This window comes from Python bivittatus, unplaced genomic scaffold, assembly GCF_059951505.1.
Source record: "Python bivittatus isolate LINGU-HERP-01145 unplaced genomic scaffold, Pbiv_v1 ctg000840_np1212, whole genome shotgun sequence".
Lineage (NCBI taxonomy): Eukaryota > Metazoa > Chordata > Lepidosauria > Squamata > Pythonidae > Python > Python bivittatus.
In genome coordinates this window covers 982,683-996,181 of record NW_028277113.1, presented here as the reverse complement: position 1 = coordinate 996,181, position 13,499 = coordinate 982,683, and the positions used below count along the sequence as shown (strand labels likewise).

At 36.7% G+C, this 13,499-nt stretch overlaps 1 protein-coding gene across 1 annotated transcript in view; it reads left to right on the top strand.

Moving 5' to 3' along the window:
• The window catches only part of MARCHF11 (membrane associated ring-CH-type finger 11), a 31,361-nt gene extending 17,862 nt beyond the window's left edge, over positions 1-13,499 (top strand). The window contains exons 3-4 of the mRNA XM_007426877.2: positions 2,672-2,864; positions 13,139-13,499. Coding sequence (XP_007426939.1) covers positions 2,672-2,864; positions 13,139-13,461 — 516 coding nt within the window. The 3' untranslated portion in view covers positions 13,462-13,499. The remainder of the gene's footprint in view (positions 1-2,671; positions 2,865-13,138) is intronic.

Sequence of the window (13,499 nt, the reverse complement as noted above, 5' to 3'; positions counted from 1 at the left end):
TTTATAATTTGAAGAATATATGGATCTCAATTTAAAATAGAGTTTCAAGTATTTATTGATGGAAATCTTTGTGTTTTTACCAAGACCTAGAATATGAAATGTTGGCAATGCTATTTCATCCATGATACCATTCTGTACAATGCTGCTGATAATTTCTAGAAATTCAAAAGTATTTCTTATTTCTTCATCTCTCTGGTATGTGCATATACTTTTCCATTTGACATTAATATGCTGGATGTAAACTCTTAACTATTAATTTCAATAGCCAACATATACATAACCAACAAAACACAACAAAAACCTAGATTTCTTCTGGAGTTAAATGCTTGCATTCAAGGTTAATTTACTTTCTTTTTGGCTGGACTTTCAAGTAGTGTGACAAGCAATCTTCCTTTTATTTATTTATTAAGACTTTGTATACTATCTATGTGAGATGTATATAACAGATGAGGCTATAAGAAATCAAGATATCATGCATTCTTGAATATTTTTCCTGTAAAAAATATTTCCAAGAATTTTGGCATCTCAGCGGCTTTGTGTTCTTCATCACATGTGAATACTTCATATAGTTCAATATGTATCAAGCTTTGGAAATTTGGTATAGCCATTTCTAGAAATTCATCCAGTCATTTAAATTTAAATCAGATCACTATTGACTTGTACTTTAAACGTATTGAGAGTGTCATTTTGGGGACAGATATTTTTACGTTTCTTCTTTAAAATTACTTTTATTAAAAAAAAAAAGAATTACTGTACTAAAATAATCTCAGTGGCAGTTCTCAATCCTCCCCTGTCCCCTGTGAGTGAGCCTGCCCTGCCTGTTTCTGGTTTGACTAGCAGAACTCCAAGCCAATCCCCTTTCTGATGATGTTCCATCCCTCATCCCATGTAGGAAGAACCCAGGAGTCAGTGACTATTGATAGGAAGGATCCAGCCAATGGGAAGGTGGAGGACCGAAAGACAGCTCTAGTTACAGAAAGAGAATAGGGGAAGCCTGAGGGAAGTTCTTCTGCTATGTAAGTTAGGCTGTTGCACATAAGAACTTGATAGATGCAGATTGTTCAGTTTCTGGTGCTGCTTTTATATTTTCTTAAATGAATTTAAAACTAAAATTAAATTAATAAAGTTTCTTAACATATTTAATTTTGTGTGTGTGCTCTTTTGTCATGTGTGCTAGGTTCACAACCTGTGAGCACAGACACACGTATACAGCTTTGATGAAATATTACTTATAATTCTAAATAAGGAGCAATTCCTTGAAAAATGAAACAGAAAGTAATTATATGGAGATGTAGGATTTTGAAGAATTGTACATAATATGGAAAAAAATCAGCTGGGGGGTTGCAGAGAAAAGCTTTGAAAAGTGGTACAGATTTCTCCCCCTCTTTTTATTTATAGGTTATCATATTTAAATCAATGGTCATTTCTTGATTGAGTTACTTCTCTTGGAATGACATAATGTAATACTTTCCCAGTGATGTTAGTGGAAGGAATGGGAGCTGGTGGAGGAAAAAAGGTGACCTGTTAACATTTTCGAAAGAGGCCCTTCTGCCAGTATCAAAAGCTTCCTTATCTGGCACATGGGAGAAAGTCGTCTTGGTTCCTCCCAGGCCATGGTGGTTGTGCTTGGCTACTATTCTCATGGCTTTTAGAAAATCTGTAAAGACGCATCTCTTTCTGAAGCTCTTTAAACTGTTAATTTGGGTAATAATTTTAATTTATGTTAATTTAGTTTTTTTTTAATGTAAGCTACCTTGAATACTCATTTGAGTAGAATGATGAGGTATAAATTTAATTAATATGGTTTAATAAAGGAACGACTCTTATATACTCAGAGATAGTTCTGCCTTTGAAGAATGGGGAAAACTTTGTTTTGTTCTTCTGTGGTAAGATTATACATGCAAAGCTAATAAGTCACTGAAGAGAAAATCATTTACAGTTGTAATGAGTAAAATTTTCTACATTTTATTTGAATGGCACTTTATGCAGTATTTAGTTATAATTAATTTTTATATACAAACATGCTAATAAGACTAATATGTAACTATAAACAATATATATTTAATTATGCAGGCTTCCCTTTATGCTAGGGTTATGTTTCCTAAAAACCTCTCATAAAGTACATTCACATAAATTGAGACACTGAAATGAGGGTTGCAGGATATCATGACAAATGTGTCCATAAATTTTTAGAGCCTTATTCTTAAGCAACACATTATTCAAACATGTTTTCCTCCTTGTCTCCTGTCCTATGTACAATGAAAGCATTTTCTCCATCTATTTTTACAGCTGGATTTCTAACATGCATGATTATCATGGCAGACAAAGAGGTAGCATGACAAATTTTATTAGCATTCTTCATTGTGTTGCACACAGTAGGTTCAGCCGGGTTAAAAGTTTGTCCTATGACTCAGAGAAGTATTGACAAGGACCATGTTTTTACCAAAAATTGTTTTATGTCCAAATAGCAGATATTTGTGGCATTCCTAAACTGTTAAAGTTATTCAGTTTAAGATGATTTATGAAATGAATGGAGTTTCTTTCTCCAAAAAGAATATGAAAAGTGCTATGAACAAATGTAATAGAACTTTGTGAATATTCTCATGAGTTTAAATAGACCTAGAATTTTTTTGGTAAACATTTTATCCATATTACTTTTTCTTCCTTTTAGTGGCAGAGCATTACTGTAACTCTGGTTGAGAAAGTGCAGATGATTGCTGTAATTTTGGGATCACTATTCTTAGTAGCAAGTGTAACTTGGCTTCTGTGGTCGGCCTTCAGTCCCTATGCAGTATGGCAAAGAAAAGATCTCCTTTTTCAAATCTGCTATGGAATGTATGGTTTTATGGATCTAGTATGCATAGGTAAGCTAAAAAAATAATCCATTCATTCATTTTGCTAAATGTGGCAAGATATCATTTGAGACTGTATGTTTTTGTATATGTGATTTATGTACATGGTGGTTTCTAGAAAATACAAAATGTATGTGTGTGTGTCATGTTTAGATATAACAAGAATTCCAATTTTAAAGGCTTCATAATTCGGGTATATAATAACATTAAAAAGTTGCCTGATAATCACTCTTACCCACAATACCCATAGTCAGAAAGATCCACAATACTCTCAGGTTAAATGAAACTACAGCAGGCTTCAAGAGTTTAGACAAGGGGCAAGCAATCAATGGATCATGGATTGCATGCCTCTAGAACCACCCAAGATTGAATTGCTGAAATTTGGTGGCAAATCCCTAAATAACAGCAATATTATTTTCAGTGTGAATTCACATAAAATATTACATATTTACTGTATATACTTACAAACAGGGAAAAGTGCTCAAAACCTTAAAAGAAGAAAGATTGGACCAAAATTTGACTCCACCTTTACAGTGATGTCATTACACCACTATCTTCTCCATTCCTTTGACAAAAAAAATCCTCCATCTACTATAATATTATTTAAAATACTGTAATTCTTAAAATAGTTGAACACATACACACATATACAGTATTTATACACAAATATTAAGCACAATCCCACCAAATTTAAAGATTTTTAACTGCATTTATTTCATTGAAATATTCCATCTACTGTAGTATTGAGACAGGGCACCCTTGGCAAGGTACTCAAATATGAACCAGTGAACAAACTTCAGATTCTTATGAATGATATTGATTAGTTCCATCCTTTACAAATTGGTTTACAAATAGGTCTGGGGACTAAGCTATATACAGATAACTATTTTATTGCTATTGATTTTTGTGGACTTCTTAGCAGTTTTCAATACAATTGACTTTTCAAGAAATACTTTTAAAAATTAGACCTTGACATACTATTTTATGGTGGTTCTGCTATTCTTCCTGGAAATTAAGTTTCTGAAGGGGATGCTTAGAAACTGCTACTCCATCCATAAGTCAAAAGCCATGGAATTTTACAGATTCCATCTTGTCTGTCATATTATTTAACAGCTATCTGAAGTTATTGGTGAATACTTCATAGATATTTATTTTTTCTAATGGATGACTTTCAGCTCTACCTTTTCCATTAGATTTTAAACAGGCTAGGACTAAACCAATGTCTGGAATCAATATTGAACAAAGTAGTGTAGTAGTTTATGGATAGGATAGCTATTATATATGGTTTTATGTTCAATTTGGTTTGAATATGATTGATCTTGACAAGAATTTTAAGTGAGAAACAAGATGTTGCATACAGTATTTATTTATTTATTTATTTATTTATTTATTTATTTAAGCAATTTATATGGCCATCCAACTCACTCACGGTGACTCTGGGTGGCTTACAGGAATAAAAATCCCAAACCCAAAACCCACTCCACCTCCCCAGCCCCATGGTGACAACAATACATTTACACTAGTCATTTGATGGGCTCCAGGTCAACCTGGGATCCCAAGCCCACCGGCAAAACCATGTCTTCAGGGGCTTGCAAAAGAGAATCAAGGTGGGGACCTGTCTTATCTCTATGGGGATGATGTTCCACAGGGAGGGAGGCACTATGGAGAAGGCCCTTCTTCTCGGTCCCACTAGATGGACTTCCTTAATAGGGGGGTCCTGTAACATACCCTGCCTCCCTGATTGGTGGGTTGGGCAGATGAAACTGGGAAAAGGCAGTCCTTCAAATAATCTGGCCCCAAGCCATGTAGGGCTTTAAAGGTGACAACCAGCACCTTGAATTGGACCCAGAAGCAAATTGGCAGTCAATGCAGCTCCCAAAAAAGAAGTGACATGTGTGCAAATCTAGGCTTGCACAAAACTATGTGGGCCACTACATTCTGAACTAACTGAAGCTTCCGGATACTTTTCAAGGGCAGCCCCATGTAGAGTGCGTTACAGTAGTCAAGATATAGTAGATGAATCTTTGATCAGGTTGAAACAGTATCCTGATTAGATTTGCAACTTGGGAGAACAGCAAACAGTTTCTGGGTGCCCTGATTGTGAACTGGAGATTTGTTTGCTACATTGTAAACCTGTATGGTAGATGTGCCCTTTCCAAGAAACATTAGATTTAATTACAACCACACATGACTCAGTCACATCCAGATTAGATTACTGTTACATGTTCTACATGATCACGCCTTTAAAGTGTGTATAGAATCTGAGCTTATTAAAAATGTGGTTGTGAGAATACTAATTGGAACCCAGCAAAGAAATGTATAATGCTAATATTGCATCATCTCTATTGATTTCTAGTATGGTTTCAGCTCCAGTTCTGATTTGAACGCATGATTAATATTGCTATAGCCCCATTTTCATGTATTACATGTATATTCCTCTCTCACCATCCTCTCTGCCTGCAAGATGGTATCCTTCTTTCCAACTCAAAAGATCCTTGGTCAAAGGAATGATGCTGCTGCTGAGAAGGAGAGTGGAAGCAGAATTCCTTTTCCTTCTGGTAATTTTGAGAGAGTCTGTGGAGAGAAAAAGCCTCATCCCTACCCCCAAACAGTTCTCCTCAAGAAAGCTGTTTTCTCTAGCATTAGCAGCAGGGAATGATACATCTACTTTCACAGGGCAATTGATCAACATGATCAATGTCTGATGGGAAACAGAAAATCAGTTTTCTATTGCTAATCACAATGGGAAAGTAATAGTGAGTTCCCTATCAGCCAGCTGACTAGAAAGAAAAGCAGGTAGACGTTCCCACAGTTTTGCAAGCTGCACCTTTTGCAGCTAAGGGCCCTCCTAGGATACCAGTTGTTCCCCCACATCTATTTTAAAGCTTCCTGCAAAGGTGAATGCACCCAATGAACTGAAGTAATGCTTTGATTTCTCACTATGTGAGATGTTATCAGATGACCACCTAAGTGCTTCTAGTAATGGAATTTCCTTCCCATAACATTTCTGGTACTATTATTGTTCGGTTACTGATATATGATGAAAATATTTTAAATAGTGCTTGAACCCACTGACAACTAAATGGGCCTTTATTTTCTTTGATGCTGATGTTCCTGTTTTGTATTTTAAAAAATTGTGATTGTCTATTTATGTAGAATTTTAACTTGCTTTGGAGAAAGTGTCTGATTAGATCACTCCTAAGGAGCTAGGGTTTAGTTTGTAGGTGTTAGGACTCCCATATTTGGATTAAAAAAAATCTGGATGACAGTCATATTACAGCAAAGAGATACAAAAGACTCTAGCTATGTAGTGCTATCAATGTCATTTGGAGTTCTAAAGCCCAGGTATGATAGCTTACTAAAACCATTTTCTACTGCCCCCAGCTCTGCAACCCTGAACTAAGGTTCCAAAGAAAGGACGGAGCCACCAAGTCTATGAGAGCACTTCCTCCTCAAAGTTGGGAGCAGAGAATTGAAGTGCCAGATTTCTGGGAAGAGTGCCTTGGGAGTAGTTGTCTACACAGAAGTAAGCTGTTACTCTGAGTAGGCTGTGCTTCTAGGTAGCCCAATAACTACAATTCGACTGAAGTAGTATTGGCTGTGTTTCAGCATAGAGTGGGAGCTTCCAGGGTAAACGTTTTTCCCGGGGCTCATAAGATATTGAAACAATGTTTCTAACAGTCTGACCGAAACTGCCTTGTTTCTTGAAATGCAGTTTTACTTTGATAATTCAGATAACTTGATCTCTGCCAGAACATTGGTAACACTTGTAGCCTAACACTCTTTTTTCAAATGTAATAAAGAATTTCCCTTGAAATCAAGATCAGATCTTGACTAAGCATTTCTTTATTGACTTTGTTGTAAATGTTTAGTGCTGGTTTTTCACCCAGGATTGTCTGGTTATGCCTCTTGCACTGTCATGACAGAGCTAATACAGCTACTGATTGGAAAGATAAAGATCACTAGATGGCAGTGAAGAAACACAGAAACTCTAACCCTTAGTTGCCATCTTATGGCTGTCTTGATTTACCATTCTTATATGGTAGCCCTAAAAAAGGAGCGTTCCTCCCCCCCCCAGCCACTAAAGCACAGATGGAGGGGTTAAATAGCAGGATGAAGTTCTGAGGATCTGAGTGGCTCCTTGCCATGGTCACCAACAATATGAAGAGTAGATGAACCAGCTTGGGATTTAGCCATTTCCATCACCTAAGCATCCAATATGCAAATTCTGAATAATCCTTTCTGGAAAGATCAATGGGAATGCTGAAATATTTCCAGCAACCCTCGACCAGCATATTTTCTATAGACAATTGAGAGCAGTTTTCCCAAAAAGAATCCATAGTGGGCTTTATTGTTACTGGATGACAACTATATTGCAGCAAAGAGATACAGATGACTCCAGCCTCTATGTCAGTCACACACTATATACAAGTTTTTGTGGAGGTAATGTAAATAATTTGTGAGGATTCTCAAAAATGTGAAACTGAAAATACACCTGTGCCAAGGACAGAGTTCTGTTGCTGTGTACACCAGTAAACTCTGATTGATAGCTCATGACTGTTCTTGGAATGAACAGTCCAATAGTCTCTATTCATAGAGGAGCGCCAGGAAAGCTAGCTGAATACATGCTAGGCTCAGGTAGAAAACTCTCTCATGTTTCAGAGTCTTATGCAGCTGTATCTACAGACTGATGAATGCTCAGGAAGTTGGTTTGGCTCACATTTCAGGAGCAGCTTCTCCTTGGCAGAGGGTATGGTGACACCTGATTCTTTACTAGATCCCTAGCCAAATCAAGTGGCCAAGGAATCAATGCAATTGGAAGGAACTAGACCCTGTCTTTTTGAGAAATTGTTGTTTATATTTTGACTAAGATGGTTACTTTGCAACCAAGAAGCAAGCAGCAATGAAAAGGCTAGGAAATGGAAGACTCTAAACCTTGAGTGCAAAAAGCAGATCAGCACCCACACAACAAAATACCACAGCATCTCAACCTGTCTGTAATACTGCATATTTTTTACTGGTCTTCAGACATAATTGATCCTGGAGCTTCTGGTAATTTTATGAGTCTTGAATTTGCTTCTCAACATAACATATCCATGGCAGTGATCTCTGCTCCAGTCATTGTTGAATCTAGTAAAATTTAAATGCTAATTTGGACTCTCAGAATTATAATAATTTTTCCTTATCCTACATGGCTACACATTTGATCTTAGCCAAAAGGCTGAGAAGCAATCTTTCATTTTACCAGAAGAGCACAGTATATTCCAGCAACATTGAAATTATATTCAGCTAAGGCTCATGTACAACTACTGTTCAGTGCCCAGCTGGGACTTTACATTTACTCCTTGTAAATGGTCCAGTCTAAATTCCTAAGGGCTATGTTCCAGGTAGCCCCTTGCATTCCAAATGTAGTATTAAGGAGAGAGGCAGGGGTAATTAAAATCAAAATAGGTGAATGGACCTCCATCATAGCATACTGGCTAAAGTTACTGTTTTTCCCATAGGCCTGTGTTCTTTGCTTATTGAGGATAATTTTGAATCAGTATGGACCAGGACAATTTTACAAAAACTCCAACACCTCCACTTTTCTAAGGAGGCATTCTTAATTATGGCTTATGAGTATGCACTTAGTGCATTTAAACAATGTATTAAAGGCCTAGAAGCCCAACGGGACCAGTCTGCTTTACCCAAGAATGTTTTTCTGAGCAGTCAAGTCCCCTTTTTCAAACCAGTGAGATATTTACATCATAAAACCACTTCCAAATTCCAAAGAGTACCATTTTAGCATGCTTCAACGCTCTCTCCACAGCAGTTCTAGAGAGCCGATATAAAAAAATTCCTTATGAACTAAGACTGTGCCCCTGCGGACGAGAGGCACTGAAACTATCGCTCATGCCCTGTTATACTGTACCCACTATAAGGATGCTAGGATCCTACCTTATAACTCCTTACCTGGTAAAACACCTGGGAAATTTTGATCTTTTCTGATGTACAGTTACTGTTATCAGATCAATATGATTAGTTTCCTTGAACACCCTGATGAACCCACTACCAACTGTAACATTCTTATCTTGTTTTGTGTTTTTATTCTTATTTTATTTTTAATGTATTTTATTATGAAACCTGGTCTGTAACAGTAAAAAACTCTAGCTATCTGTTTGCCTAATAGATAACATGCTTTCAAGCTCATCCAAGTTTATCATACATTATTTATAGATATCATGTCCCAAGACAAAGTTTCCTTCACATCTTTAAAATGCAAGCCTCAACCCAGTACATTTTATGCCCTGGCTACCTTAATGTCAGCCCTTCATTAGACAAGATCAGAAAACAGACTCCACAGGAAGACTAGAACTATATTTTACTGAGCTAGTCTATAATATCAGGATCTTGCAAACCCTTTTGAGCTTTACACCCACTCCCTCTTATATTCCAGTTAGGGAGGAGCCTGCCTGAATCTCTTCTGAATATTATTCTGTTTTCTAGAACTTAAGGAATGTTTCACCCCTCTTTACTTATATAATGGTTCTTGCCTATTTCCCTCAAGGTTATCTCCATGATTCTCTACACCTAATTTAACATAGCAATATCTTTGACAAAAAAATAGATCAATTGCCTTTTAGAGGCCATTATTGTGACATTGACTTTGTTCCCAGATTCTATATTTCCATAGGTAGACCATCCTCGCTTTCACCAGAACTACTAGGCTTTTTGGATTTCTTCAGGAAAAAATATTTTTTTATTTTATTTATTAAGAAAAAAATGGAATTCAGTTTATGCAACTATTATAGGACAAATAGAAAAATAGCACATACATCTATTTGGGATCTGCTGGAGCATCTACAAGGAGCAGTTATCCATACTAAATCAGGTCTTTAAGGTGCATACAGTCTGGTACACATCAGACACAGTGATGCCTACTGAACTGTGCAATGTTTTGGTCATCTTCCAACATTTTATGAACTGTATCTTCTGGGATTTCCTAGACAGATTTGTAAATTATTTAAATGACATTTTGAATCACTCAGCCAACTTCAAGGACTTTGGAGTTCATGTAAAGACAGCTCTTGCAGCTACTGTGTGAGCTTTATTTGTGTCCAAAATTGGAGAAATGTGTATTTGATCTGTCTAAAATCTTAGGACAATATATACCTCCAGCAAGAATCAAAATGGATCCTCCTAAGATCTCAGTAATTCCTCTCTATCAGAATATCAGGATAGTACAAAGGTACTTAGGCTCTGTAAATTGTTTCTGGCAACTTATACCCTTTCACCCAGGTAGCACAAGTCTGTACATACTTACTTTGGTCCAATAATCTATTTTTGAGAGATGGCTGCTGAGCAAGTCTTCCAAAATTTCAAGAATGTATTCCCTTCTGACTGGATTCTTCATTATACAACCATCAGATTTCCTTTGTAATAAACATGGATATAGTAGAATTGGTTTTGTTATAAACCTGTGGCCCAGAAGAGATTTTGCACCAGTGTGTTTACTATTCACAGAAACTCAGTTTTACAAAATTCAACTATACAATATGAGATACAGAATTGCTGGCTATTAAGAATGCTTTTTAAATGCGAAGCCATCTTCTTGAATGAGCTTCTCACCAAGTACACAAAATAATATAATCTTGAATACCTTCAGACTTCTAAGAAGCTCAGCTAATGCCAGGCTTGTTGGTCTCTTTTCATGCTTTAATTTCATCACCTCTTATGTACCACAGGTCCAGAGTCAGAAACCAGATATTTTGTCATACAAACTCAAGCTCAGCAGTGCCTAGGAAGAGGTCCTGGAAACCGCCGTCTTGCACTGGGAGAATTTCAAAATTATTCTGGAACCTTCATTTGTGTTTGAGAAAATATGTATTTATCAGTAACAAGAATAATTCTCAAGCCAAATTATAAGAACTTGCTAAGCCAGGCCAATTTCCATTTTACCTTGTACTCTATCCAAAATTGCTTATCACCAAATCCAAATAAACATAACCCTGGGAGTTATAAAATCAAATCAAATTATATCATGATCATCTGACTACTGGACACTTTGGATTCTACGAGACCTTGCACCTCCAGTGACTTTTGGTGGCCTCAAATTAGAGCAGAAATTCTCCAATACATTACAGTCTCTGTTAAACGCAGGTGAGTGAACAGCTTGCCTGGTTAACTTACAGGTCTTCTTATGCTTCTGTCCTCAAGCACAGATGACTAATTGTTTTGAACTTTATTTTCAAGTTATGTGTCATCTGGGTCAAAATACAATTTTGTTCACAGTTGAATGTTTCCAGTTTCCTTCTATTCCTTGCCCAGAGCTCATGAAGCCAGGACTGTGAGATCTGAACTGCAAAAAATCTGGATGGCAGCTAGATGGCAACAAAGAAAGTTTTTTGTATTTCCTTGCTGCCATCTAGTGGTTATTTGAATTTTGGCAGTTATGAAATTACACAATTATTCCTGAAGTATCTTTTCTGGCTACATGGTCTCCCAGAATACATAACCTTAAAACAGAGGCTCTTAGTTTCCTGGAAGTTTCAGGCATAGCATATTCAAAATAATGTTTATAATACTCAATTTATCTACTTCATATCACTGCAGTTAGATGGGCAGAGTATTAATGCCACTTTGGAGCAATATATCTGCTTACATTAATTATCAGTAATATATATATATATAACCGCATACTTCCACACAGCAACACTCCATTCTAGGCAAACTATGGTTTTCATTTCTGTTTTTTCCCAATATAGTCACTCCTTCCTCAGTTCTTGCAGTGGATTAGATGTTGCAGGAACTCTTAGCAGTCCATCAACACTTGAAAGAACAAGTCAAGAATGACCTAAACAAGACTGTAATGTCTTTACAGACCAGACCAGAAGAAACAAAATGGAACCTTTTTCATAGTTGGTAACAAGTCTGCCTTTCTATGAATCATCTACTGGTTTGTGCTCAGACTAGAAATCTAAGCCCACACTTCATAGCACCCTTCAAGATAACTGCTCAAGTTAATCCTGTAGCATACCAGCTACATTCATATAACTACACATCTGTTCTTGATATTCCTTCCCAGCCTGTTCATGTCAGTCTCTCATCCTCTAACAATGCTTATTAAAGGACAAGAAGATTATGAAGTGGTACAGATTCTTAATTCTCATTTCTATTATTCATGTGTGCAGTATCTGGAAAGGACCAGAAGGTTTCTCATTTTCAGGTGCTTCAGATATGCATTCTCCCAGATTCTCCCAGAATGGCAAACCATTTCCACCTATATTATTGAAATAAGCCAGCTTTCACGTAACTAGAGAGGGTATATACTAGGAGGGCAAATGACAGACCCCCAGCAATTCCTCCTCTAAAGAGAAGCAGCGCTAGGTAAGGATTAAGTTTCTAGCAAGTGTAATCCTGAGGCTCTATCTATGAGGTCTTGGTGGAGTCACTTTCAGCCATCCCTGACTCTGCTTACCTTAAACTCAGACTCTGAAGGAAGGACAGAGGCACAGAGTCTGTAAGAGTGCTTCCATCTCTCATTTGTCTACCAGAGAACAGAAAAACAGAAATACCATATTGTTGGGAAGAATGCCTTGGGATTAATGGTTTACTCTGAAGTAGACTGTTCTTTCTAAGTAGTCCAGTGGCTAAAATTAATTCGAAATAGAGCCAACTTTGCTTGGTTGGAGACTAGGAGCTTCTGAATAAAAGCCTTTGCCTGGGTCTTAAATACTGAAACAGTGTTAGGCAGCCTTATTTTGACTACTTTGGTTTTTGAAAATGACCCTTTCTCTGACTATGCAGATAATTCTATCTCTGCTGAAATGGTGATGACTCATGCTCCCTAACCCTCTGAACCTTGCTATATCTATCTATCTATCTATCTATCTATCTATCTATCTATCTATCTATCTATCTATCTATCTATCTATCTATATCTATCATGTATAAATGCTACTTATTAAACTTACAGTTCATGGGGTGTGGTGAAAATAATGGTCCCCAGTTTATGCTGACTTCTAAATGCATTGTAACATCTATTATAGTTTAAGTAAAAACATTATCTTTCTTCTGTTTATTAATAATTCAGACTATAAGTTATCAAAAAAAAGAAGAAGAAGAAGAAGATATACCTGGATATAAATGTTTAATACAGTGGATGTAAGTGGGAATCAGTTATCCGTAACCCAAGTCTTTGTGCTTTGATTCAAACCAGCAATTCAATTTTAATGGTATTTTCTTACAAAAAATACATTAGATATAAAGAACTAAGGGCTTCAATAATTTGTTTCCTTTAATTTCAGGACTTATTGTACATGAAGGTGCATCAGTCTGCAGAGTATTTAAGCGTTGGAGGGCTGTCAATTTGCACTGGGATGTGCAAAATTATGACAAAGCAACAGACATAGAAGAGAGCAGCCGAGGAGAATCCTCAACAGCTAGGACTTTGTGGCTACCACTAAATGCATTGAGAAACAGAAATTTAGTTCATTCAACACAGTTAACTTCACCAAGATTTCAATGTGGCTATGTTTTGTTACATCTCTTCAGTCGAATGAGACCTCAGGAGGATTCATCAGATGACAACAGTTCTGGAGAGGTTGTTATGAGAGTGACTTCAGTGTAAAAGTTGTGATCACTATGCTTCACACACAAGGACATTGT